At 41.7% G+C, this 25,182-nt stretch overlaps 2 protein-coding genes and 2 non-coding genes across 17 annotated transcripts in view; all 4 read right to left on the reverse strand.

The window, feature by feature from the left end:
* The window catches only part of RCC1 (regulator of chromosome condensation 1), a 29,724-nt gene extending 24,023 nt beyond the window's left edge, over positions 1-5,701 (reverse strand). For all 3 annotated transcript variants that reach the window (XM_061184635.1, XM_061184634.1, XM_061184633.1), the window contains exons 1-3: positions 5,620-5,701; positions 4,577-4,610; positions 2,817-2,883 (exon numbers count right to left, since the gene is read on the reverse strand). The gene's annotated coding sequence lies outside the window, so the exon portion shown is untranslated. The remainder of the gene's footprint in view (positions 1-2,816; positions 2,884-4,576; positions 4,611-5,619) is intronic.
* Positions 2,956-3,158, reverse strand: LOC133089252 (small nucleolar RNA SNORA73 family). Its single transcript, XR_009700630.1, has one exon. It is a non-coding gene; the product is annotated as a small nucleolar RNA SNORA73 family (small nucleolar RNA).
* LOC133089250 (small nucleolar RNA SNORA73 family) lies at positions 4,721-4,924 on the reverse strand. The gene has a single exon (XR_009700628.1). It is a non-coding gene; the product is annotated as a small nucleolar RNA SNORA73 family (small nucleolar RNA).
* Positions 5,702-11,949: 6,248 nt separating the features above from the next.
* PHACTR4 (phosphatase and actin regulator 4) overlaps positions 11,950-25,182 on the reverse strand; it is a 113,976-nt gene continuing 100,743 nt past the window's right edge. For all 12 annotated transcript variants that reach the window (XM_061184641.1, XM_061184642.1, XM_061184644.1 and 9 more), the window contains 5 exons: positions 20,523-20,578; positions 19,242-19,303; positions 17,793-17,930; positions 17,094-17,170; positions 11,950-14,251 (listed from right to left, as the gene is read on the reverse strand). In XM_061184641.1, coding sequence (XP_061040624.1) covers positions 14,236-14,251; positions 17,094-17,170; positions 17,793-17,930; positions 19,242-19,303; positions 20,523-20,578 — 349 coding nt within the window. In that variant the 3' untranslated portion in view covers positions 11,950-14,235. The remainder of the gene's footprint in view (positions 14,252-17,093; positions 17,171-17,792; positions 17,931-19,241; positions 19,304-20,522; positions 20,579-25,182) is intronic.

The following is a 25,182-nucleotide window of genomic DNA, read 5'->3' on the forward strand; positions in this document are numbered from 1 at the left end:
GGGCAAATAATCTAACCTTGATTGTCTTCCTTTTCTATAACATGGATATAAAAAACATCCCTGCCCTGCATAGGGCTGTTGTAAGGATTAAAGAATGCCTAGCACATAGTAAATCCTCATCAAATGTCAGATACCATCATAAAGACACAGGTTCTGGGACTTCCCTGGCTGTCCAGTGGTTAAGACTCCACTGCAGGGGGCCCAGATTTGATTCCTGGTTGGTTGGGGAACTAAGATCCCATCCATCAGAGGGAAAGACATGCATAAAGACAGAAAGTGGTGAAAGACAGAAGTAACAGCCAGGAAGGGCTCCCGCTCCCCAGGAAACTGCACTCATGTCTATCTTAGTATTATCCAGAGTCAAGCAGACATAGGCACATAGTACGTTTATAATTTGTTACAACTGAAACTGAGTTTTTATGGTGTAGTGGGTACTAATTAGCTGAATACAAAGTGTAAATAGCTAATTTTCTCAAGGCAAGATATGTGGGTTGAGTACAGGTTCTGCAGTCAATTGCCTTGCTCAGATGCATGCTCTGCAACTTACTGGCTATATAACTCGTGCAAGTTCCTCAACTCCAAATTCAGTCTCCTCTGCAAAATGCGCACAAAGGGTACCTACTTTACAGGGGTGCATAGACTATTAGATGAAATAATGTACGTATCTTACCACACTGCCTTGTTCAAAGGTAATAGTGTATCATAATACGGTTTTGGAGTTAGGTTCAAATCCTGGTTCTATTACTAGTTAGGTGATCTTGGGCAATACTAATCCCTGCATCTCCCCTTTTCTCTCCTGAATAGGTAGGGTTCTGAGTGAGATAAGCCTGGTTTAGTAGATCATTTATCTGTGGTGGCAGACTTTATTAAGCAAAACTTTAATGGATACTATATCCCTAGTTGTTTGCTTTTAAGTCAGAGAATTTTCTCACAAGCTCATTGTACTTATGAGACTGTAAGCCTTTTTACAAATATTAACTCTAAATTCTCACTACAACTCCAAGAGGTGCTTTTATTGTCCCCGTTCTATGCATAAGGAAACTGAGGCAGAGGTTAAGTAGCTTGCGCAAGGTCACAGGGACTACAAGTGGTATCGGATTCAAATCCAGGCAGTCTCAGTTTAGCAACCACTGCTATGACTATTAAGGCCTACATGGAGAAAAAAGCAAGAATAACCTGTTTGTAAAAAGTCTACAGGTAGGTATGTTGCAACCTGAAGTTCAGCAAAGGGTGTGACCTACAATACTTGCTGACACCTTTGCTTCAGCTACACTTGGACACCAGGAGAAATGGATATTCCCCACCTAGCACCCAGCCCTACCCTGAGAATTTACACTGAAAACATTGTTTAGACTTTACTGTGCACCTACCATCCAAAGAATGTTTATGTGGGAATGATGCCAAGACGTGAGCTGGACACAGGGCTAACCCTGGGGATACAGGACCAGTCCACTTCCTAGTTGTAGATTTGGGCAATTATTTAGCCTTTCTCCTCCTGGGTTTTCCCATCAAAGCAGACAGATTAATACCCACTTCAGGGTTGTGATTAACACATGCCAAGTGCTTAGAAGACCCTGGCACAGGTAAGCACTGCAAGTGTTGCTACTTGTTTAGGTAAAGCAACCCAGGTTCTCCAAAAATCATGGCCACAAACTAGCTCCTATTCTCGTTTACCCTCTTGGCCCTGAATGCTGTAAAACTGTACATCTGGACATTGTGTTTGGGCCACAACCCACCAAACCCCCAAATCCCCCCCTTAAACCTGACCCCAATGGATTCTAAATGGATTATTCTACCACCCCATCTTGTAAAATTCACTTAATAGCCCCACCCAAGATCTAGACTCTACCTTCTAGATGGTTCCCCGCTAGTCACCATCCTTCAGTCTTATGACTTCCCTATAATGCTGGCAGCCTGTTCATAGGCTTGACAAAGTCCTATTGTGACTCAAGCATAGCCCTTTGACACAGAAGCAGAGGATTAACTACACCAACAGCTGCTTTTAACTTAACATTTGCACCAAATCTTGTACAATGGTTAGGTCTCATCAGCATCAAGACCTCTCATTCAACACCCATGTCCAGTGGCCTAATGTGTAAGTCTGTAAGACCATACCTTAAGTTACCTATTTACAACTGGTTAGGAAACGTGCATTTTCCCAAGCAGTAGTACACAAATGCCAATATTAAACACAAGAGCTCAGGGCCTTTAATTAGTGCAGAATCAATCAGGTATTAACTGCTTGAACAAGCAGCATCATTTATAGAATACTCATTTAGCAGTCATATTTGCATAGAAAGAACCACATAGGGAATTCCCTGGTGTTTTCACTGCAGCGGGACCGGGTTTGATCCCTGGTTGGGGGACTCAAGATCCTGCAAGCCACATGATGCGGCCAAAGAAAAGAACCACACAATTATGTATATAGTCACCTTTATTATAATTCACGAGTACATTAGAAACTGACATGGATCTCTTTATTAAGACATGTAGATTCTCATGGGCATCTGCTTTCCACTTTTAAGAAAATCCAGTTTACTTGAGAATGGCCAAGATCTTAGTATCAGTACATCAAGTTTCCACCTCATCGGAAACCTGAAAGGGTCTCTTGGGACTCCCAGGTCACTGTACTGTCCACAGACCTGCCACACTCAAGTGTCTTCTGGAATTCCTTCTAAATTTCAAAAGGCACCTGGGCAACAGAACACTGTTACTCTGATGGTTTTTCAGGGGCAGTTCCAGGGTTAATCATTGTGCTGAAACTTAACATTTTCAAATTGCCCAGGCTTATCTTCCAAAAATAGTGTATTACTCACTTTACTAATCTCCCTGCCAAACAAAGCATTGTTAACTGCACAAGTCAGGCAAGGCTCCTCTTCTCTCCTAATGAAAAGGACAAAAAAGAATTAGATTCATACATAACAATCTTATTTCACTTTTCAATTCTGGTTTACTAGATGTCTCAGTGCATGGTTTGTCTCCTCAGTCATTGTCCACAGGACTCTGAGAAGCTGTAGGAATATGCAGGCGCAGACTCAAGGCCCGGCTTCATCTCCAACGTTGTGGAAAGGGACTGTACATCATGGGGCAGAGCCCTATGTTCCCCTACGCCACCAGGACAGAGCCCGGGGAGTGACCGCCCGGGGTATCCACGTTGGAATGTCTGACTGAACAGTTACTGTAAGTTCCCATACGAACAAGTTCCGTTCTGAGAACGGACAAAGTACAACCAAGTTAGCCTAGGTACCCAATTAACACAATCGACTATATGGTACTGTACTGTAATAGGTTTATAATACTTTTCACACAAATACATAAAAAACAAACAAACACAAAAAATAAAGGAAACATTTTAAATCTTACAGTACCTTGGAAAGTACAACAGCTAGCATACAGGGGCTGGCCTCGAGTGAACAGGCCATGAGTTACTGAATGGAAGAGGGAGAGGAGGTGGGAGACGGTAGAGCTGAAGAATCATCAGCAATAGGAGATGGAGGGCAAGCTGCAATTTCACTCATGCCTGACGTTAATGGCACAGGTTCTGGTCCCTTGCTGGATTCAATTCTATCTACCCTCTTGAAAAAACGATCCAGTGCTATCTGGGTACTAGCTTTTTTTCTCGTCAGATGACACAGTAGCACTGGATTGCATTCTGAATGGTTGCTTCAACTTTCGTGTACCGTTCTACGTTCGGGTCCTCTTGCCTCAAAAACTAACAGTGCCTCCTCACATAAAGAAAACCCCTTACCACTTCCTGCATCATGAAACTCTTTCGTTCTTCAGCAGTGCCACCTACATCACTGCTGCTTTTATGCTTGTTTCCAGACATCCTGGGCTTAAAATACAGATACTGTCCTACTGTACTGCATACAATACTGTAAAGTATGCTAAAACACAACCACTTGCAGAGGATGCACGCATGTGACAATGTACACCAGACACCTGAATTAACTTACGTGATTGGACATGTGCACACACGTTCGCATCTTAAGGTTTGTATGTAGAGGACTTACTGTACCCGTTTTCAAGACATTTCATTTCCCCTCATCCCATACTACATGACTTGAGGAAAGTTAAAGTCCACCAGGATTAGCAACTGTTTCTAATAACTTCCAAAAATTATGCTTTATCTATCATAGTTACTGTCATTGTAGACATATGCTCCGCATATGCTGGCGCAAATTAACCCCCCATATCACAGAAAGGAACTGTACAAGAGACCAAACCCTTAGTTCCCCTGGAAAGATCGAGAGGGTACACACATTACATGACTCACGTGACAGCTTTGCTGTCTTTAGTTAAGTCATTCAAAATTGTTCCATTTGCAAAACAGAAATCTCTCCTCTATCGTATTAAAGATGTGAAGATAAATTTTAAAAAACCATCTTCCTGGAACATGAGCATACACCTAAGAAACTGTCAACATGCCTACGAAACAAATGTAGCAAAACATCTAGATGCATGAAACAGCAGCATCTTCATAAAAGGGAACCGAGCTCAAAATGATCAAATGTCTTATGCAAAATGTTGGCAGGCAAACACTGATAGGCCAAAAGGAATTCGTAGATTTACTTACCCCGAATCAAATTATTTGGAATCCCAAACGAATGCTGCAAAACAAGGCAGGTAAGAGCTTTAATCCAGTACTACACCCAAACTGATTAAAACAAATTTTTCATTCACTTCGGTTCAACCTAGATTCAGACAGGCTGCTCTAGAGAGTTGTTTCCTGCATGGTTTGTCTCCTCAGTCATTGTCCACAGGACTCTGAGAAGCTGTAGGAATATGCAGGCGCGGACTCGAGGCCCAGCTTCATCTCCAACGTTGTGGAAAGGGACTGTACATCATGGGGCAGAGCCCTATGCTCCCCTACGCCACCAGGACAGAGCCCGGGGAGAGTGACCGCCCGGGGTATCCACGTTGGTCACTACACATTAGAAATTAACTTCACCAAGTTGATAACTACTTCGCAGGGGTATCTATAAGAGAGTAGATCCCTATCACCCCAGAGTGTCAACAAGAGTTGCGCTCAAGACTAACCAGCAGACACATCAATAATCTGAATTTTCAACCAGGTACTCCAAAGACATCTAGGAATCCCAACAGGCGATTAGCTTGCTGCCAAAGAAACCGCAAATAACAAACAGCCGTTATAACCCCAATAAAGCCTCCTACTTTTAACCCGGTCGTCTGAAATAAAACAATTGCCCCAAAAGAAAAAATAAATGGCAAAATTAAGAATAATCCGAATCGGGAACAAAATGGCCTACATTCAACTCCACTGAAGACGCTAACGCGCTTCGCAGAAAGCAGCATAATGGCGCAACAGGCAATAATGAGGGCGGGCGCTGCGCACTTAACTTGTGGGCACGGAGGGTCGCGCCCTGCAGCCCTGGGAATTCCCGCGCTAGCGACCCTTGCTTACGGCCAAGACCCGCGGCCAGCGAGGCCTCCCCCGCCCACACCCGACCCGGCCCCATTTTTGTGAGTTAAGTGTAGTTAGCATGGACGCCGAAGATTCGGAATCATTCTAAATAGTATGACCCCCACAGAAAAGGCTGAGTGGCGGACCCAGTACCAGACAAAGCGCTGAGGAAGCGGGCATCTAATCACACTCACCTAGTACCCAAAGCGCATGACAATAGGCTTCCCCAAAAAGACCGAACAGTTTCAAGGCATCGGTATTTATACCTTCTGAAGCCCTCGGAAGTCAAGAAATGTCTATTGCGCCTGCGCCGCGTCATGCGCAGTTAGGGAGTTAGAAATTCGCTAAGGGTGCTGGGACTCCACTGCAGGTTAAGCCCCACCCCTACCTGGCGTAGAGGCATCTCGCGATACTAGAGACTTCGCGCGGGACCTTGAAAGTGCAAGTTACAGAAAGGGAGGTTTTGAACTATTTAGGCTGATGGGTACGTGCTGGATCGGGTATTTACGACTCTACGATCAGTTCACCAGTCTGGAGGATAAGCCGTTAAATAAAGTCAAAAAAACCTTTGGATTGGGCTTCCCTGGTGGCGCAGTGGTTAAGAATCCGTCTGCCAATGCAGGGGGACACGGGTTCGAGCCCCGGTCCGGGAAGATCCCACATGCCGCGGAGCGACTAAGCCCGTGCGCCACAACTACTGAAGCCCCCGCGCCTAGAGCCCGTGCTCCGCAACAAGAAGCCACCGCAATGAGAAGCCCGCGCACCACAATGAAGAGCAGCCCCCGCTCGCCGCAACTAGAGAAAGCCCATGCGCAGCAACGAAGACCGAACACAGCCAAAAATAAATAAATAAAATAAAATAATTTATTAAAAAAAAAAAACACCTTTGGATTAGTAAGTGTTCTGAATAGAAAAGGCATTTAAGCCTTGTCTGAAAAAAAAAAAAACATAAAAAGAAAAAGGCATCTAGAGAAATGCAGAGTCTCAAAACGGATTGAATCTACCCTGCATCTACGTGTGAAATAAACATTTGATAAATGGCGTTGGTAAATAAGTCGGAAGTACTAAACTGTACATTTAAAAGTGGTTAAACTGGTAAATTTTATGTTACGTGTATTTTAACACATATAGACACCTATTATAAAGAAGGCAAGCAAAGAATCCTGAAGATAAATGTTACATGTGAAATGTTGCAAATGCGATAGAATTTCGAATAAATGTTAGATAAATTGACGTAGAGCCATCACAGCTCTGCTATAACGAGTAGAAACATTTATGGTGTTCCTCCTATAAGATTTTGTTCTGGGTGCTTTAAATACATTATTTACCATCACAGCAATTCTAAGACATTGGTATTATTACCCAGTTTAAAAAAAAAATTTTTTTTTAATACCATGCATTTTCTTTCTTTCATTTATTTTTGGCTGTGTTGGGTCTTCCTTGCTGCGCGCAGGCTTTCTCTAGTTGTGGCGAGTGGGGGCTACTCTTCATTGCGGTGCGCGGGCTTCTCACTGTGCTGGCTTCTCTTGTTGTGGAGCATGGGCTCTAGGTTCACGGGCTTCAGTAGTTGTGGCTCATGGGCTCTAGAGCGCAGGCTTAGTTGCTCTGCGGCATGTGGGATCTTCCCGGACCAGGACTTGAACCCGTGTCCCCTGACTTGGCAGGCGGATTCTTAACCACTGCGCCACCAGGGAAGCCCTATTACCCAGGTTTTAAGATGCGCAGCAGGCCCAGAGCAGTGGTTCTCTAAGTGTAGTTGGCCAACTCGGGGGTCCCTGAAACTCTTTTGGGTGTTCATGAGGTCAAAACTATTTCATAGTAATACTTAGACTTTTTCTGCCTCCTTCACTATGTTGACTCTACACTGATGTAAAATGAAATTGTGGGTTAAACTGCTGGTGTCTTAGTTTGTTTCAAAGCCCTGTCACCAAACTGTACTGGTGGTCATTGTATTCTTCATCAACACAAATTTACAATTAAAAAAAAAGTCAGTTTCATTGAAGGACGTCCTTGATGAAGAAGTAAAAATCATTAATTTTACTAATTCTTGCCTTTTGAGTATCTGTCTTTTATTATTTATTTATTTATTTGGCTGCGTTGGGTCTTCGTTGCTATGCACGGGCTTTCTCTAGGTGTGGCGAGCAGGGGCTACTCTTCATTGTGGTGTGCGGGCTTCTCATTGCGGTGGCTTCTCTTGTTGCGAAGCACAGGCTCTAGGCGTGTGGGCTCAGTAGCTGTGGCTCACGGGCTCTAGAGCGCAGGCTCAGTAGTTGTGGCACACGGGCTTAGTTGCTCCGCGGCATGTGGGATCTTCCCGGACCAGGGCTCGAACCCGTGTACCCTGCATTGGTAGCCAGATTCTTAACCACTGCGCCACCAGGGAAGTCCTGAGGATCTGTCTTTTTAATATTCTATGTGACAAAGTGAGAAGTACACATAGAGCATTTATGCTGCATGTGAAAAGCTGATCTGCAGGAAAAGCACTTACGCCATTGTTTGAGTTGTGAGCTGAAAAAGCCACGTTTTTCCCTGGAATACTATTTCATTTGAAAGAATGGCTGACATCTTTACCAACTATATATCTTGTGTGGGACTGGATTTTCTTCACTTACTTAAACCAAAACACCATATAGTAACAGGTTGAATGCAAGAGCAGATATGAGAACTGAGTTGCCTTCAATTAAACCAGACAGTAAAGAGATTTGCAAAAAATGTAAAACAATGCCACTCTTCTCTATTTTTAGAAAATAGTTATTTTTCATACAAATATATTGTTAATTAACCTGTAATGGATTATTATTTTGAAATGTATCATAAATATTTTAAAATTTTCTCAGTTTTAATCTTAGTACAATAAGTATCAATAGATATTACCAACAGATAGAAAGGTTTTTGGGGTTCTGAGTAATTTTTTAAATTATGAAGGGGTCACAAAACAAAAATGTTTGAGAACCAGTAGGTTAGAGGAAGAGAGACAAATAATTCTACTTTTCTGGTGATATTACAAGTATTCAGTTGCCTTTCATTCACTCATTCAACACTTACTTAGTGAATATGACTTAATTTGCTAGGCATTGTGCTAGTCACTGGGGATTGAGGTGAACCACTTTTTCTGTCCTTGAGCACTCACAGTGGGGGAAATAGACATGACAGCAAATTATACTTCTACTTGATAAGCGCTGTGTGGCATGAATAATGTATTCTGAGGACAGAGCAACTGAACAGTTGGCTAAAGGCTGAGAGGGTTTTCCTGGGGAGTTAAAATTTGAGCTAAAACTTGAAGGAATAGTAAAAGGGTGGAGTGTGGACGATGACAGCATTCCAAGTGAGGAACTAGCAGACATGTGGTCTCCCAGGAAGGGTGAGAGGTCAGCTTGATTAGGAACATCAAAGGGAGAACTGCCTGGGCTTTTCATGAGCCTGAGAAATAGGCAAGAGCTGAATACAAAGTATCTTGTGGTCCAGACAAAGTTTAAATTTTATCCTGCAGGTAACTAAGGGTCAATAGTTTTGAAGTAAAGGATTGCTCTATCTTTGCATTTTATCTTTTTTTGGCTGTGCCGCACAGCATGTGGGATCTTAGTTCCCAGACCAGGGATTGAACCTGTGCCCCTGCAGTGGAAGCGCGGAGTCTTAACCACTGGACCACCAGGGAAGTCCCTATCTCTGCATTTTAGAAAGGTAACTCTAGTGGCAATGTCGGAGGATAGATTGGAGAGACTGGAGGTTATAAAGTCCCATTAAATTATGTTGGCTTTGAACTTGAATGGTAAACATGGCAAGAGGAGATAAAGGAATTGAGAAACACTTTTTTTTTTAAAATTTATTTATTCATTTATTTATTTATTTTTGGCTGTGTTGGGTCTTCGTTGCTGCACGCGGGCTTTCTCTAGTTGCGGCGAGCAGGGGCTACTCTTTGTTGCGGTGCACGGGCTTCTCACTGCGGTGGCTTCTCTTTGTTGCAGAGCATGGGCTCTAGGCCCACAGGCTTCAGTAGTTGTGGCTTGCGGGCTCTAGAGCTCAGGCTCAGTAGTTGTGGCGCACGGGCTCAGTTGCTCCGTGGCATGTGGGATCTTCCCAGGCAAGGGCTCGAACCTGTGTCCCCTGCACTGGCAGGCAGATTCTAAACCACTGCGCCACCAGGGAAGTCCCCGAGAGACACTTCTGAGGTAGAGAATATACAGACTTTATTGTCCCACTGGACCTGCGAGGTAAGAGAGAAACGTGCAGATAATACCAAAGTTTCATTTTGGGATGCTGAACATATTGTGGTCTATAACTCTGATAACTGAGAAAGTAGGTGGTAGGGGTAGCGAGTAAGGTCCACATAGGAGGTGAATATAAGTTTTTTTGTTGTTGTTAACCTCATTGTTTATTGAATTGTGAACTGCTGCAAACGCTGCTGAAGTCTCACTCATTCCGACCCCTCTCTCAGCACCCCCTTGAAAAGGAAACCTGGAGGTGCATACCTTGGGAACATGTGAGTGTATATATGTCTACAGGGTAATTGGATATAGGGTTGGACTCCAAGCAAGAAATCCGAGTTGTAAATAAAGATGTAGAAGTTGTCAGAATAAGAGTGGTGACTGAAGTCATGTTGGAAGAGCAGGGAGAGTGATGAGAGGACATGAAAACCCAACATTTAAATGGTGGTCAGGAAAGAAGCCGGGGGACAGAGGAAGCATGATCAGAGGAGAACCAGGAGACTCAGTGGTGTCTGAGAAGCCAAAGAAGAAGTTTTGAGGATTAGAACATGGCCCAGAGCATCACATGCTGCAGAGTAGTCGGATACGTTTTGAGCTGAAAACAGGCCTTGGATGTGGCAGTTAACCAAGAAGACACTGGTAACCTCAGGGAAAGCCATTTTATTTTGGATTTAGTTTATATTTTAATGAGTTGAGTGAACATGGCTTTAGAAATGGAAAACAGCATGTATGGACCAGAGGTCCTACACGAATGTCAAGAAAACTGTTCAGTTTACATCTGCATTGCTTCTTTTTCCTGTCACTCATTTAGTTCAACTGCTTGGACCGTACAGGAATTTAAGTTGTTTAATGTTAGAATAGATTATGTGAAGGGAGTATGGGAAAAGTAGGTGATAGAGACAGGGGAAGATTGTTTTCCTTGGTGGGGCAGGAAGGAGATAAAACGCTGATCAAATGAATGAATTAATGGTGTGTGTGTGTGTCTCCTCAGTACCAGATGCAGAGTTGAGGGTGTTTGTTCCTGTCATATGACCTCTATGCTTTATGAAGGAGGCAAAAATTCTTGGGGGAAGAAATTAATGGTACCCACAGAGGAGAAAGATGGAGCAAGCGGTCCAGGCTGCTGGTGTTTCCTTCTCTTCCCTTCACGCCTCTTACAGATGGAATTGAAACAGTGGTTTAGGCTGTGTTTTGGTTTCAGCACCTGGCTTTTCTTTATTGCACATTCTCAACTTTTATAAGTAGACTTCCTATCCCATCCCCTCCCATTCAATATCCACTGGACTTGCCCTTTCTGATGGTGGTTTTCCAAACCCCTTCTCTGCCATTGTAGTCCTCTCAATCTCCTGGGGTACAGTAATCAAAATCCTTATGGACCCTAAATTCATTCACTGTTTCAGCAAACACTGGGCAATGTGTACCTTCGAAATACCTTTCTAGAGACAATGCGCGACCTCAAAAGGGTAATGGCAGTTTGAGGCCTCTTTGGAGGGCTAGTAGAAGGAAAATATGGGAGCAGTGGAGCCCAATGGCACAAGCAGTTCTGACTCATGGTTTCTCTTAACCCTTGGTAAAGGGTGCTACAATAATCAAGGCCAGTCTATGAAGTGACAAGTACAAAGTGAGTCATTGGTGGGGCCACCTCGATTGAAACTGGGCTGCTTGCCAGAGAGGAGTACATAAGCTACGATCTGTCCTATTGTGATGTCAGCCTGAGGTCTAATTATATGGTGGTCCAGACACAGTAAGTCCTTGCAGGGACAACTGATGAGGATGCAATTGCTTTTCCTTGAATATATGTAAAGAGTGATTACATAATTTTCGTTGACTTTGGGGAGGTAACTTCACCTCTCAAGTTCTTCACTGGTAAAATGAGTGTACTTTCACTTACCTCCCAGTCTAGGTGGGATTAATAAAACCTAGAGCTGCACCTGCTACACAGTGTGGGGTTCACAGGTGGCTTTCCTCTCTGCAGCTTATTCTTTTTCCACAATTCTGTACAGACAGACACAAACATCACTGACCTTCATCTCTGGTTACATTTAATGTTCTTACTATAATTTTTCCCCCTCATCTACTTCTCATTTAGGGTGTCTAGCAATATTTTAGGGATTTTTTTTTTTTTTTTTTTTTGCCACACTGTGCAGCTTGCAGGATCTTAGTTCCCCCGCCAGGGACTGAACCATGCCCCCTGCATTGGGAGCACGGAGTCTTAACCACTGGACTGCCAGGGAAGTCCCTTAGGGAGCATTTTTAAGCAACCTTAAATCATTTGGAGTGAGGTAGAACATAAAAAATAAACACTACACACCAGAATAGTATAATTTGTTTTTTTAATTCTAAAATACATTAATAATTAATATTGATAGGAAGACTGATATACAATGCAATTATTTATTTTACAAGGAGATTCTGTACATCAGGGAAGCATCTTGAAGTACAATACAACAGGCTTTTATTTCTTCTTTACATTATGGTTGTGAATTGTTACTTACACGGAAAAAGAACACAAAATCCTCTTTATATATATATTTATATAAACACCTGAAAAGACTTGACCCCCAAAGTATCTTGTTTCAAAAGAACATGAATGAGATGAAAGATGAACTAGATTCCTTGGTGGCACATAGAAAGCAGACAAGTAGCTCAGGAAATCAAATCCTGTTTCAAGCTTGGCACATTAAGGGAAAGGAAGGCGGTGAAAGGGGTTTGAAAAATGTCATCTGAAGCCACAGAGGATGCTGGCATAAGCCAAATAGTTTCCAAAACAACAAGATAGAAAGGTTAGAAGAAGTTAACACTTAATGTGTGGCCACCTTATATACAGACCTCTAACAACTTTGTAGAATTGTCACTTATCTTCCCTTGGTCATACCAAATGTTAACGAATTTGAAGGAGATGTGGGCCCAGTGTATCTCCACAGCCATAAAGCACTTGACGTTTACTGAGAAATCCAAATACCTCCCTATACCCCATATGGAGGGAAGATACTACCTTTTAAGGTCACTTTAGCTTTGTTTTAACCTGATATTCTGATTGTTCAGCAAATCTTACATGGACATGAAAGGAGGAAAAGAGAAAAATCCACTGAAAGATCACATACAGAACAACATGGACTGCAGAAGAAATCAGAAGAAATCTATAAAATAGCCACAATTTTCTGAACATTAAAGGGAAAAAGCCACATTCATCAGTTAAGTAGAAACTATTTTTTTCCCTTCCACTTAGAGTGTATAGGAATTAGAGGGAAATAGTAAGGCTGTATGGTTTTCAGTAAAAATTCAAAGAAAGCAACTGAATCTTCTGTTTTAGGAAATCATATTAATATATATTACACATACAAAAAGGAGTGGGGCCTAAGTCAATGCCCAGGCACCAACTGCACCGGCTACAGCTTGGAAGAGGAGGGGTGAGTGAGGTGGAAGCTCCCAGAGAGGGTCAGCAGGAAGATCAATGTTGGGAGTTAAGACAAAGAGTGCAGCAGGAGAAGGCAAACAGTACTGAGGAAAAGAGAGGAGCAGTGGGTCATGATCTTGCCCCTCCTAACTGCTTCTCCAAAGACCTTTTTCTATCTAGCACTCCACATCCCCAGGACCTTGCTGTGATTCTGGCTGGAAGTGTGGGGCTGACAGCACACAAGTGCTCCCACAGAGTTGCTGCAACTCTCCTTTATGGGGGAAAATACATCTCTTGGTTAGAATGATTTAGAGTATCATTTGGTACAACAAAAGTACAATAGCCTATACAATTTAAGCCATGAGTCAGTTTTCTGCCAAGTTAGCCTCAATGTAAAGGCCTTTTTTGGTTTTGTTTTTATATACAGAAAACATATATGCTTTCTCATTTTCCCAACTTGGAATCTGGTTGCAGCTCAGACTGTTTAACAGATAGGAAAAACATAAGTTCCCATCATTTCTTCAAGATTTCTTTCTTTTTTTTACAGATAAAAGTCAGAATGACTTGTGCCAAAAGGAAGAACATGTCAGATCCTGAGCTTCTCTTGGGCTGGACTGCCTGAAGAGGACTGTACTGCTGTGTTACAAGAGGTATAGTGCAGTGCTTTCAGCTGACATGCCAGTGTGGTATGAAGACTTCCCCTGGAGGTGGGGGCCCCTTTTTCCAGAAGGTTGGGGGCCTCCAGAAGGTTTCCCCCATCACCAACTGGATGTGATGGCTAGAATTTAGCGCCTACACAGGTGGGTCTCACAACAGGACAGGGCAGGTAAGGCTAATGGTGCAAACTGTGCCTCAGCACAGGCAGTCATCTTGGGTGAGGGTGAGGTGCAGCCAATAAACCCTGGAACCTGCATGTGACTCAGAACATTGGTGGCTGGTGAGGGAAGAGCCCTCAGGTATGCTGCAATATTAAAAGGTTCAAAAGCACTGACAAAGTGTTCAGCTTTGCCCAAGGCAGCCCATGAGAATCCATTCCAGTGAAATGCTACATTCACAGAAGTGCTGTTCACCCCAGAACTATATCCCAGAGGACTCAATTCTGGCTGCGCTGAGAAGTGCTGAAGTTCCCTCCATGTCGCTCTGGAGACTGAAGCAGCAAGGCAGCCCTGTTTTAGGGGGTTGCTTAGATCCTCTCTCAAACTTCAGCATCATGGACGGTGGTAGCTAAAACAGATGATCAAAAAGAGCCGAGTTACCAGATATCGTAGATTTCTTTGCTATTACAATTGACCCTTGAACAACAAGGGTTAGAACTGTGCGAGTCCAATTGTACGTGGAGTTTTTTCAATAGTAAATACCACAGAACTACATGACTGAATAGCCTGTGTAGGAAGTGGAACCATGGATACCGAGGTGCCACATATATGGAGGGGAGCTATAAATTATACGTGGATTTTCAACTGTTCAGAGGGTTGTGGGAGCCCCAACTCCTGCCTTGTTCACAGGTCAACTGTATTATCTTAAAAGTAATGAAATGAATGTTCCAATTTTAAAAAGTTACTTCTCCTCCACTCTAATCCTACCTGACATTTCTGTAGCATCTGATACGCCTGATCCTCTTCCTTCCTTCTTGAAACTCTCTTCTTTTGACTTCCGTAACACTATCTTTTCCCTAGTTTTCCCTCTTTTTCAATTGCTTTTCCTCAATGTTTTCCTGGTTCATTTTCCTCTGTCCACCCTTTAAATACAAAGCACTTTTCTCCTTAAGAACTACTATCTTTTTTCATAAATTTGAATCTTTATACCTTGCTTTTCTCCCTGGACTCTAGGCTGAATATCCAACTGTCTTCTAGGCAGCTCCCCCTCCATGTGTCACAGGATCATCAGACTCAACATGTATAATTGACTTTCTAGTTTGTTCACTGTCTGCCTTCCTCTTTTAGAATAAAAGCTCCTTGAGGACAGGGACTTTATCTTGTTCTCTGCTATATCCCAAGCACCTAGCACTGTATCTATCAGGTAGTGGGTGCTGAATATTCACTGAATAAATGTCCTAAACTGTTCGCCTGAACTCCTTATTAACTAAACAGTCTTCAAAAATCACATTGGAAATCTAAGGAGTCATTTTGATTACTTCCTTTAGTTCATCCCTGTAATCAACAGATTGCCAAATCTTGTTGATTCTATGCTTGAAATGTCTTTCAAACCTATCTCCCCTGGTTTGAGCTAGCAGCATGCTCACTCTATTTTAGTTGCTTCCTAATTGGTCTCCCTGCTGCTGGTCTCGTCATTCTTCCAAATCACCTTCCACAGTTCCACCAGGGCTTTTTCCCAAATACACGGAACTCCAATGGTTCCAATATCCTAGCATGAGTCAAAGCTCTTCAGAACACGACTGTAACGCATCTTGCTAGTCTCACCTTCACCATGCTGCCCCCATCCATCCTCTGCTCCAGCTACATGTTCTATTACTCAGAACACGCATTTTCCTGCCTCCCAAAGTCTTGCTAAAGCTGGTAGTTCTGCTTACAATGTTCCTTCCTTCCTTCCTGTCCAAATAAATTATTTTACATAATTTAAGATGCAGCCTAAATGTCACCTTCTCTATGACTTTCTTGTATTGTTGCTCAATATGGTACTTTACTACTAATACTACTAATAATAAAAATAGCTAACGCTGGACTTCCCTGGTGGCGCAGTGGTTAAGAATCTGCCTGCCAATGCAGGGGACACGGGTTCGAGCCCTGGTCCCGGAAGACCCCACATGCCGCAGAGCACTAAGCTCATGCGCCACAACTACTGAGCCTGCGCTCTAGAGCCTGAGAGCCACAACTACTGAGCCTGCGTGCCACAACTACTGAGCCCACGTGCCACAACTACTGAAGCTCGCGCGCCTAGAGCCCGTGCTCCGCAACAAGAGAAGCCACTGCAATAAGAAGCCCGCGCACCACGACGAAGAGTAGCCCCCACTCAATGCAACTAGAGAAAGCCTGCGTGCAGCAATGAAGACCCAACACAGCCATAAACAAACAAACAAACAAATAAATAGATTTATTAAAAAAAAGCTAACACTGACATAGCCAGGAAATGGTGGAGTTGGGATACGAAACCTGACAGATTCAGGCCTCAGAATGACTGAGGCATTTATCATATTGATTGTACACAGTGGTACATAGGTCTCTTCCTGGATTAGACTATAATCTCCTTGCTGGCAAGTATGGTTTGTTATTTGAGTTCATATTACAGCACCCTGAATGGTGTTACTGTTGTTCAAAGAATCTGCCTTCTCTAATCCTGTCAGAGTTCAGTACAAAAAAATTCTGTAGTTAAAATAACCATTTGTCTGTACTGTGATCGAAAAAATGTTTAACAATATTTTATTTTCCAATTTTGCTTCTTCCTTTTTTTTTTTTACAGCAAACTGTAATTGTCATTATAACTTCTTTCATTTAGCCTCCTTTTATAAATGTTCTGAGAGTCACCTAGATACTTTCACTGATTCCATTTGTGGCTCGCTGAGTCTTTAGGTATGGGCTGGGTCCTTAATCACAACAGTAATTCCAAATCAAAATGCTTCTTGGCTTGTTTCATGACATTTATACACTAAATTGGTAAGATCAACTGTGCTAGAAAGGACTGAAACCAGAAAGGGCAGGCTGTTGTCTAGCTCAGCGACAGTTCCTCATCCATAACCTGGGACAGTGAAGTGCAGAGAAGAGAGCACCCAGTGGCTTTTAGTCATTCATCCCTTTCCGCACATCCTGGTTGTGCAAGTCAAGCACGTTACTTAACTTTTTTGAGTCTACTTCCTCATCAAGAAAATGGGGATATGAACACACCTGGTATGTTTGATGCAAGGATTAAATAATATACATAAAATGCCATACTCAGTAAGGCATGAACTATGCCTCTTAGTTCTCATCCGTTTCTCTTAACGTAGTCTTCTTGCAATTAACACTGAGTGTTGTTCTTTTAACTATGTCATTAGAGTTCTTCCTAGCTGAACAACTCTGCTACATTTGCTTTTTGGTGGAGCTCTACTTAGCTCACAGTATTTGGGTCTTACCGTGTAAAATGTTTGCTCTCCTCATGAACTTCCATCTCTGAGCTTTTAAATTCATTTAATTCTTTTCTTATGGCAGCCTGCAGAGTAGAAACAAAAACGCTTCAGCATCTTCTGTCTGCTAGAGTACAGCAGTGTATCTGCCATCTAGTCTCTACTGTGCTTAATTAACTCTGTGAGTGAATGTGACCCCCGGAAGGCAACCCAGAGGGAGGGAGGAAGCCAGGTCAACACATTGAGTGAAGCTCTGAGCCTGATGCATATCGCCTTTCCTGACACCCTTCATCTCATAATAAACCTGAACTCTCCAGTTAAATCGAAACACTTGAAGACCTCCAAAGAGATATTGTACTTTTTATAGTTTCCACAGCATGTAAAAATGCTTGTCCTGTTATAAAAGTGAAATATGGGTAATTACTAAAATATACCATCCAAACTCCCTCCAACCAAACATAACCACTGTTAAAAAATGTGTTGTATTTCCAGATTTTTGTACTCTGTGACGTAGCAGGGATTTTCTTCTGTTTCAGTTTTGGTGGTGGTGGTGAAGTCATTAGTATAAAGTTTTGGTTGGTGCATCTTGGTATTTTGTACCTTAGATATTTAACATTATACGAGAAGTAGAAATTTTGTTTATGGTTCCCCCTTCTAGTTAATGTCTTGTACCCTTCAAATAAAGAAAGAGAGACAAACGACAGACACCTTGTCAGCTGGGGTCAGTTTGGTCCAAGGTTTGTCAGCTCGCCGGTCATAATCATGAGCATCTGTTACCTCCACGTATTCATTAAACCTCAGAATCTTCCTGGCAAGTAGTTCAGCCACAGTTGGCCTTTGACTGAGCTGAAAGAAATGGAGGCTCTCAGTTCACTATGCCAGGAGTTAGGCATCAATCATGCATTCAAACTGCCTCTAATCCAGAGCTTCAACCTTTCAATGCACATCGGAATCAGCTGGGGACCTTTAAACATGACTGATCCCTGGGTCCATCTTCAGAGATTCCGGGTATCAGGGGATTGTTTGTTTCTTTAAGCTCCACAGTGCATAGCCAAGACAGAGAACCATTGCTATAAACCAGTATAACCAGTGCTTCTCAAACTTCAACATGCATACAAACCATTTGGGGATGTGGTTAAAGTGTAGATTCTGACTAAGCAGATCTGGGGTGGGGCCTGAGATTCTGCACCTCTTACAAACTCCCAGGTGATGCCAATGCTTCTGCTCCGTGGACCACATTTTGGGTAGCAAAAGGGTCAGGGCTACAAATTCATATCTAATACATTAGAAAGTGAATACATTTAATATGAAAGCAATATCTATTAATGGGTAATATTAAGGGTGAATTTCCTTTCACCATGAATAATGCCCAAGATATCAGATTCTGTAACAAATCATGATTTAAGGTTGAACAATCAGGTAACCTGCTCAATCTGAAGGCAGTAAGTCCAGTGATGGCCTCTAGCCGCCCCCAATCTATCAAGGATAATTCCTCCGGTCCTGGGAAGGGGAGAAGTGGGAAAAAGCAGGAGGAAAATGCCTAGATTCCTTGCTCTCCTGGGGATTCTTATACCTTTTAAGAAATGTCTAGAGAACTCAGACCAACTCCAAGAATCTACAGGAGGTAATTACCAACTATTATGGAGGGAGGGAAAAGAAAAAGGGCTTAATCCCAGAGTTTAAGGGCTAACACAAGTCTGGTACAGAAAAGATTCTACCCTAACTGATTTGGGACCAATGAGAAAATCCTATTTGGTTTTTCATACTTTTCAGGTGTTACTAAGGGTCAAGTTCAGTTCTTCCTCTGATTAGAAAACCACCAGTTTGCCTTGCAAAATTGCATTCTACACACTCCTCCTGTTACCGTTTCCACACATCAACAGCTTTTATAGTCTACACCAAAATCCCAGGTCTACCAAATAAAAGGTCAAAACTTGTGCAAACATTTATTGAGCACCTTCTTGTGCCAGGCTTTCTTTAAACAGTAAAAATGGGGGAAAAAAAGTTCTTATAATGATGTGTTGTTTTCTGTATTTTCATCATGTGTTCTATTTTCACAGCAATCTATGGCAATTCAAGTCAAATTTATTTCTTTCCAGTCAAACAGGTCATTCAAATACAAGACACACAGTAAGTGGACAGACTGAGACAGTGTACCTTTCTAGTGAGCCGACGTTTAATCTCTCGTTTTTCTGCCTGACGATCAGCTTCATTTTTAGCTACAGTTTACAGTCACAAACAAAGAATATTACTTCAAAATGGCAATCTGCATATCAAACGTTTCAGTAGTTACACACAGATATTTCTTTTTTTTTTTTGGCCGCACCCCATAACATGTGGGATCTTAGTTCCCCGACCAGGGATTGAACCCGGGCCCCCTGCAGTGGAAGCCTGGAGTCTTAACCACTGGACTGCCAGGGAAGTCCCATACACAGATATTTCTTACAGGCTCCAAGTCAGAATAAAATACTTACTTTGGGACTGGCTAATCAAGACAATGTTCTTGTCAACTGGTGTAGTCAAATACTTAAGAGCATGGGTCAGCCAACTATGGTATCAAATCTGGCCAGCTGCCTGTACTTTTCCTGCCCATGAGCTAAGAATGGCCTTTACATTTTTAAATGGTTACATTTTGAATGGTTTGATAAGTACCTACATAATAGCTTCCTTTTGCTTTTTGGCCTGCAAAGTTGAAAATATTTACTATGTGCCCTGTAAGAAAAACTTCGCAGATCTTTGCTCAAGAGTAACCACTAACAATGGAGAATGGAGCTCACACTAGGTTTCACATGATATGTCTATAAAGGCTCCCACACTTGTAACCCTATGAAGCCTAATCCTCTTCAGTGTGGAGGTATTTAAGGACAAATTTCACCCTATAATCGGGAAAAATAAATCTGTACTGGATTAGAATGCTATTTCAGTTAGTCATTTACATAAACAGAAAGCAAATTAAATACATGGTCCTATTTTCTGACTTCGGAGGTATGAAAGCCTTAAGAGATGAAAAAGGCAGAACAACTGCTGCATTTGGGACTTGCTCTGGGGTCCCAGCTCTCAGATTCCACTAGGAATAGGAAGGTCCACTCCAAATATACAACCACTACCTTACCTCTCTTAAGACAGAGAAAAGTTGGGCAGCACACGCTGTCAAAACCTCTCAAATGCCCAAGGTAGGTGCAGGATACTATGAGAAAATTAAAATACAATTTTCTGGAGTATCCCAGTACACTAAATAATATCATAATGATATCCTGTAAAGGAAGCTTGGGGGGAACTATGTTCCTTCAGGGGTAAAAAGTATGAATACTCCTTCCTTGGCTAGAATACTCTCTCCTTGGCCCTTGTTGAAAAATGCTTCTCTTTTCTGTCATGTATATTAAAGTCAGAAACACACAAAGAAAATCTGTAAGACTTCATTTCCATAGCTGGACTCACGTTGTAGTATGTTTCGTTGCTCTAGTTCTTCTGGTGTTGGTCTTTGACTCAGTCGTCTAAAAAGGAGATAAATAAGAATATTGTCTATGTTAAATCTCCCGGTCCTGTTTATAAAGATCTGTTTATGAAACACTTTTGAAACACCTTATGAAAAGTGTTTATGAAACACTTTTCACACTGAAAGTGTTAATACAGATATTACAACATAAAAAGGAATTGTACAGGCAAACAGGAGGCCAGGATTCTAGTTCTAGCTTTGATGCCAGCAAGCCCTATCACCACAAAAAAGCTCAGTTAGACCTTGAGTTACTCATGTGTAAAATGAAGATTTGGACTGTTCTGGTGGCAACCAAACAGATTTGCTCCTTCAGCATATGGGTTAACACAGATCCTCAAAGATATTAATAAAAATTCTCATTTAGGAAACCTGAATGAGGACTGAGACTGTATATATATATATATATGTGTGTGTGTGTATGTGTGTATACACATATATATGCATAATGCTTCCCATATGACTCTGATGTTCCTCTTTTTATTTTTATTTTATTTATTTTGTTTTATTTTTTTTTGGCTGTGCGGCATGTGGGATCTTAACTTCACCAACCAGGGACTGAACCTGCACCCCCTGCATTGGAAGCGTGGAGTCTTAACCACTGGACCGCCAGGGAAGTCCTCTTTTGATTTTGATTTTGATTTATTTATTTAATAATTTATTTATTTATCTTTGGCTGCATTGGGTCTTCGTTGCTGCATGCGGGCTTTTTCTAGTTGCGGCGAGCGGGGGCTACTCTTTGTTGTGGTGCACAGGCTTCTCACTGCGGTGGCTTCTCTTGTTGCAGAGCGTGGGCTCTAGGGTGTGCGGGCTTCAGTAGTTGTGGCACATGGGCTCAGTAGTTGTGGCACATGGGCTTAGTCGCTCCGTGGCATGTGGGATCTTCCCAGACCAGGGCTTGAACCCGTGTCTCCTGCGTTGGGAGGTGGATTCTTAACCACTGCACCACCAGGGAAGCCTCTCTTTTGATTTTTAAACCAGTGTTTTAGGAACCACTGGAATTTAAGGTTGTCTCTTTTGGAGTTATATTCTGTAAAACCTATGATTTTAATTTCAGTCCCCTCTGAAATATTTGATGAAGTTTCTCATCTCATTCCCAGTTCTGAGATGTTATTCACCAATGACAACTTGTCATTTCTAGAATCAGAAAGTTCTTCATTTCTTAGTTTTAACGTATAGCTCTGACAGTATTTGAACTATGTGCTAGTAACTCTTTAGTTGCATAGAAAACTCCCAGCCCCATTTTGTATACAATTTACAACTTTATGTATTTCAAAGCTTTTCTTTTTTCAACGTTCATTAAAAAAAAACACCAGCACAGCTTTACGAAGGTATAAGTGACATACAATAAATTGCATGATTTGATATTTTGACATATGTATGTCCCTATAAAATCATCACTGGGACTTCCCTGGTGGCGCAGAGGTTAGGAATCTGCCTGTCAATGTAGGGGACACGGGTTTGAGCCCTGGTCTGGGAAGATCCCACATACCGCGGAGCAACTAAGCCCATGTGCCACAACTACTGAGCCTGCGCTCTAGAGCCCGTGAGCCACAACTACGGAGCCCGTGTGCCACAACTACTGAAGCCCGCGTGCCTAGAGCTCGTGCTCTGCAACAAAGAGAAGCCACGGCAATGAGAAGCCTGCACACCACAATTAAGAGTAGCCCCTGCTCGCCACAACTAGAGAAAGTCCGTGCGCAGCAATGATGACCCAACACAGCCAAAAATAAAATAAATAAATATATTTAAAAAAAAAAGAGAATTGGGAGATTGGGATTGACATGTATACAATGATGTGTATAAAATTGATGACTGATTTAAAAAAAAAAAAAGTTCATTAAACGATTTAGTTCCTCAGGGTAAAAATCTTAAAAAAAAAAAAAATCATCACCACAATCATGGTAAGGAACATGTCTATCACCCTTGGACTGATTTCCTAGGGCTGCTGTAACAAATTACTACAAAGTGGATGGCTTATAACAGACATTTATTCTCTCACAGTTCTGGAGTCCAGAGGTCCACAATCAAGGTGTTAGAAAGGTTGGTTCCTTCTGAAGGTTCAGAGGGAGAATTTGTTCCATGCCTCTCTCCTAGATTCTGGTGGTTGCCAGCAGTCCTTGGCGTTCTTTGGCTTGTAGATGCATAATTCCAGTATCTGCCTTAGTCACACAGCGTTCTCTGTGTGTGTGTCTGTGTCTCTCCGTCCCAATTTCCCTCCTCTTATGGGGACACCAGTCATTGGATTAGAGCCTACCTAATCCAGTGTGATCTCATCTTAAGTCGATTATATCTACACAGACCCTCTGTCCAAATAAGGTCACATTCAAAGGTACCAGAGATTAGGATTTATTTTGGAACATACAACTCTACCCACTACAACCTCCCTGACAAAATTTCATTTCCTTTGTAATCTCTACCTCCCTGCCTCCAGGCAAACGCTCATCTGCTTTATTTACTCTCAACCTCCCTGCCCCCAGGCAACCAATGATCTGTTTTATGTAACTATAAATTAGTTTTCATTTTCTAAAATTTTATATAAAATCATACAGTATGTACTCTGTTTTGGTCTAGCTTCTTTCACTCAGGATAATTACTGAGATCCATCCAAGTAGTGACATTATAAATAGTTCATTCCTGTTTACTGCTCTGTAGTATTCCATCACAGGACTATGTTCATGTTCATCCATTTATGTTTTGATGGACATTTAGGTTGTTTCTATTTCCGGTGGACTATTAGAAATAATGGAATGGCTGGATCATATGTTGTTTGATTTTTTTAAAGAAACTTACAAATTGTTTTCCAAAGTAGTCTATTTTACACTCCCAGTCTATTTTACCACCACTGTGTGAGAATCCAGCTGGGCCTCATCCTCAGCAACTCTTAATATTATCAGTCTTTTATTATTTATTTTATTTTTAAAAATAAATTTGTTTATTTATTTATTTTTGGCTGCGTTGGGTCTTCGTTGCTGTGCGCAGGCTTTCTCTAGTTGCGGCGAGCGGGGGCTACTCTTCATTGCGGTGTGCGGGTTTCTTATTGCAGTGGCTTCTCTTGCTGCGGAGCACCGGCTCTAGGTGCGCGGGCTTCGGTAGCTGTGGCACGCGGCACTAGAGCGCAGGCTCAGTAGTTGTGGCGCACGGGCTTAGTTAGTGTGCCGCATGTGGGATCTTCCACATGCCGGGCCCCCTGAATTGGGAGGGCAGAGTCTTACCCACTGGATCAACAGGGAAGTCCTTGCTTCTCCCACCTTTTAAAAAGTGGGTTGTTTCTTATTGAGTTTGGAGAGGTCTTCATATATTCTAGATATAAGACCTTTATCAGATACATGGTTTGCAAATATTTTTCTCCCAGTTTGTGGCTTATTTTTACATTTTTTTTAAAACTGTCTTTCACAGAACAAAAAATTTTAATTTTGATGAAGTGCAATTTACCAATGTTTTTCTCTTAAGAATCATGCTCTGAGATCATATCTAAGATATCTTTCTTTAACCCATATTCTAGAAATTTTAGTTTTAGCTCTCATATTTAAGTCTATGATCCATTTTGAGTTAATTTTTTATATGATACACTGCATGAATTGAAGTTATTTTTGTGCCAGGACCATTTGTTGAAAAGACCATCCCTTCTCAATGAAATTGTCTTTGTACCTTTGTCATAAATGAGTTGCACATATATGGGTGGGTCTATTTCTGGGCTCTCTCTTCTGTTCCATTGATTTCTTTGTCTATCCTACCTTTACGTCAATACCATACTGTTTAGGTTACTTTAGCTTTATAATATGTCTTAAAATAAGACAGTGTTAGTCCTCCAATCCTGTTCTTTTTCACAGTTGCTTTATATTTCCGTAACAATTTTAGAATCAGTTTGTCAGTTAAAGCCTCCTGGGGGTCTTTTGATTGGAACTGCATTAAATCTACTGATGTCTTGATAATACTGAGACTTCTGATCCATGAATATGTTATTTGTCTCCATATATTTAGGTCTTCTTTACTTTCTTCAGCATTATTTTATACTTTTCAGTGCACAGGTCTTACACAATCTTTCGTCAGGTTTATCCACAGGTATTTAAAGATTTTTGATGGTATTGTAAATTGCTATTGTAAATGTTAATCTCTTGTATTTCTACATTTTAATTTTAGACTATTCATTGCTAGTGTCCAACAAGCTCTTCTAAGATGATTATGACCCGGGAAAAAACACTCAAAGATGAGCAACTAGCATTGCAATAAAGCAAAAAGGAATCTATTATTAAAGATCCCCATTCTTGGATGAAATATACAGTGTGGGAATATAGTCAATAATAATGTAATATCTTTGTATGGTGACAGATGGTAACTAGACTTATTGTGGTGATCATTTTGCAATGCATAGAAATATCAAACCACTATGTTGTGCACCAGGAACTAATATAGTATTGTAGGTCTATTATACTCCAAAAACCAAACAAACTCATAGAAAAAGAGATCAGATTTGTGGTTACCAGAGGCAGGGGGTGGACAGGGGGAACTGGATGAAGGTGGTCAAAAGGTACAAACTTCCAGTTATAAAATAAATACATACTAGGGATATAATGTACAACATGATTAATATAATTAACATGT

This window comes from Eubalaena glacialis, chromosome 3 (genome assembly GCF_028564815.1).
Source record: "Eubalaena glacialis isolate mEubGla1 chromosome 3, mEubGla1.1.hap2.+ XY, whole genome shotgun sequence".
In the NCBI taxonomy this organism is placed as follows: domain Eukaryota; kingdom Metazoa; phylum Chordata; class Mammalia; order Artiodactyla; family Balaenidae; genus Eubalaena; species Eubalaena glacialis.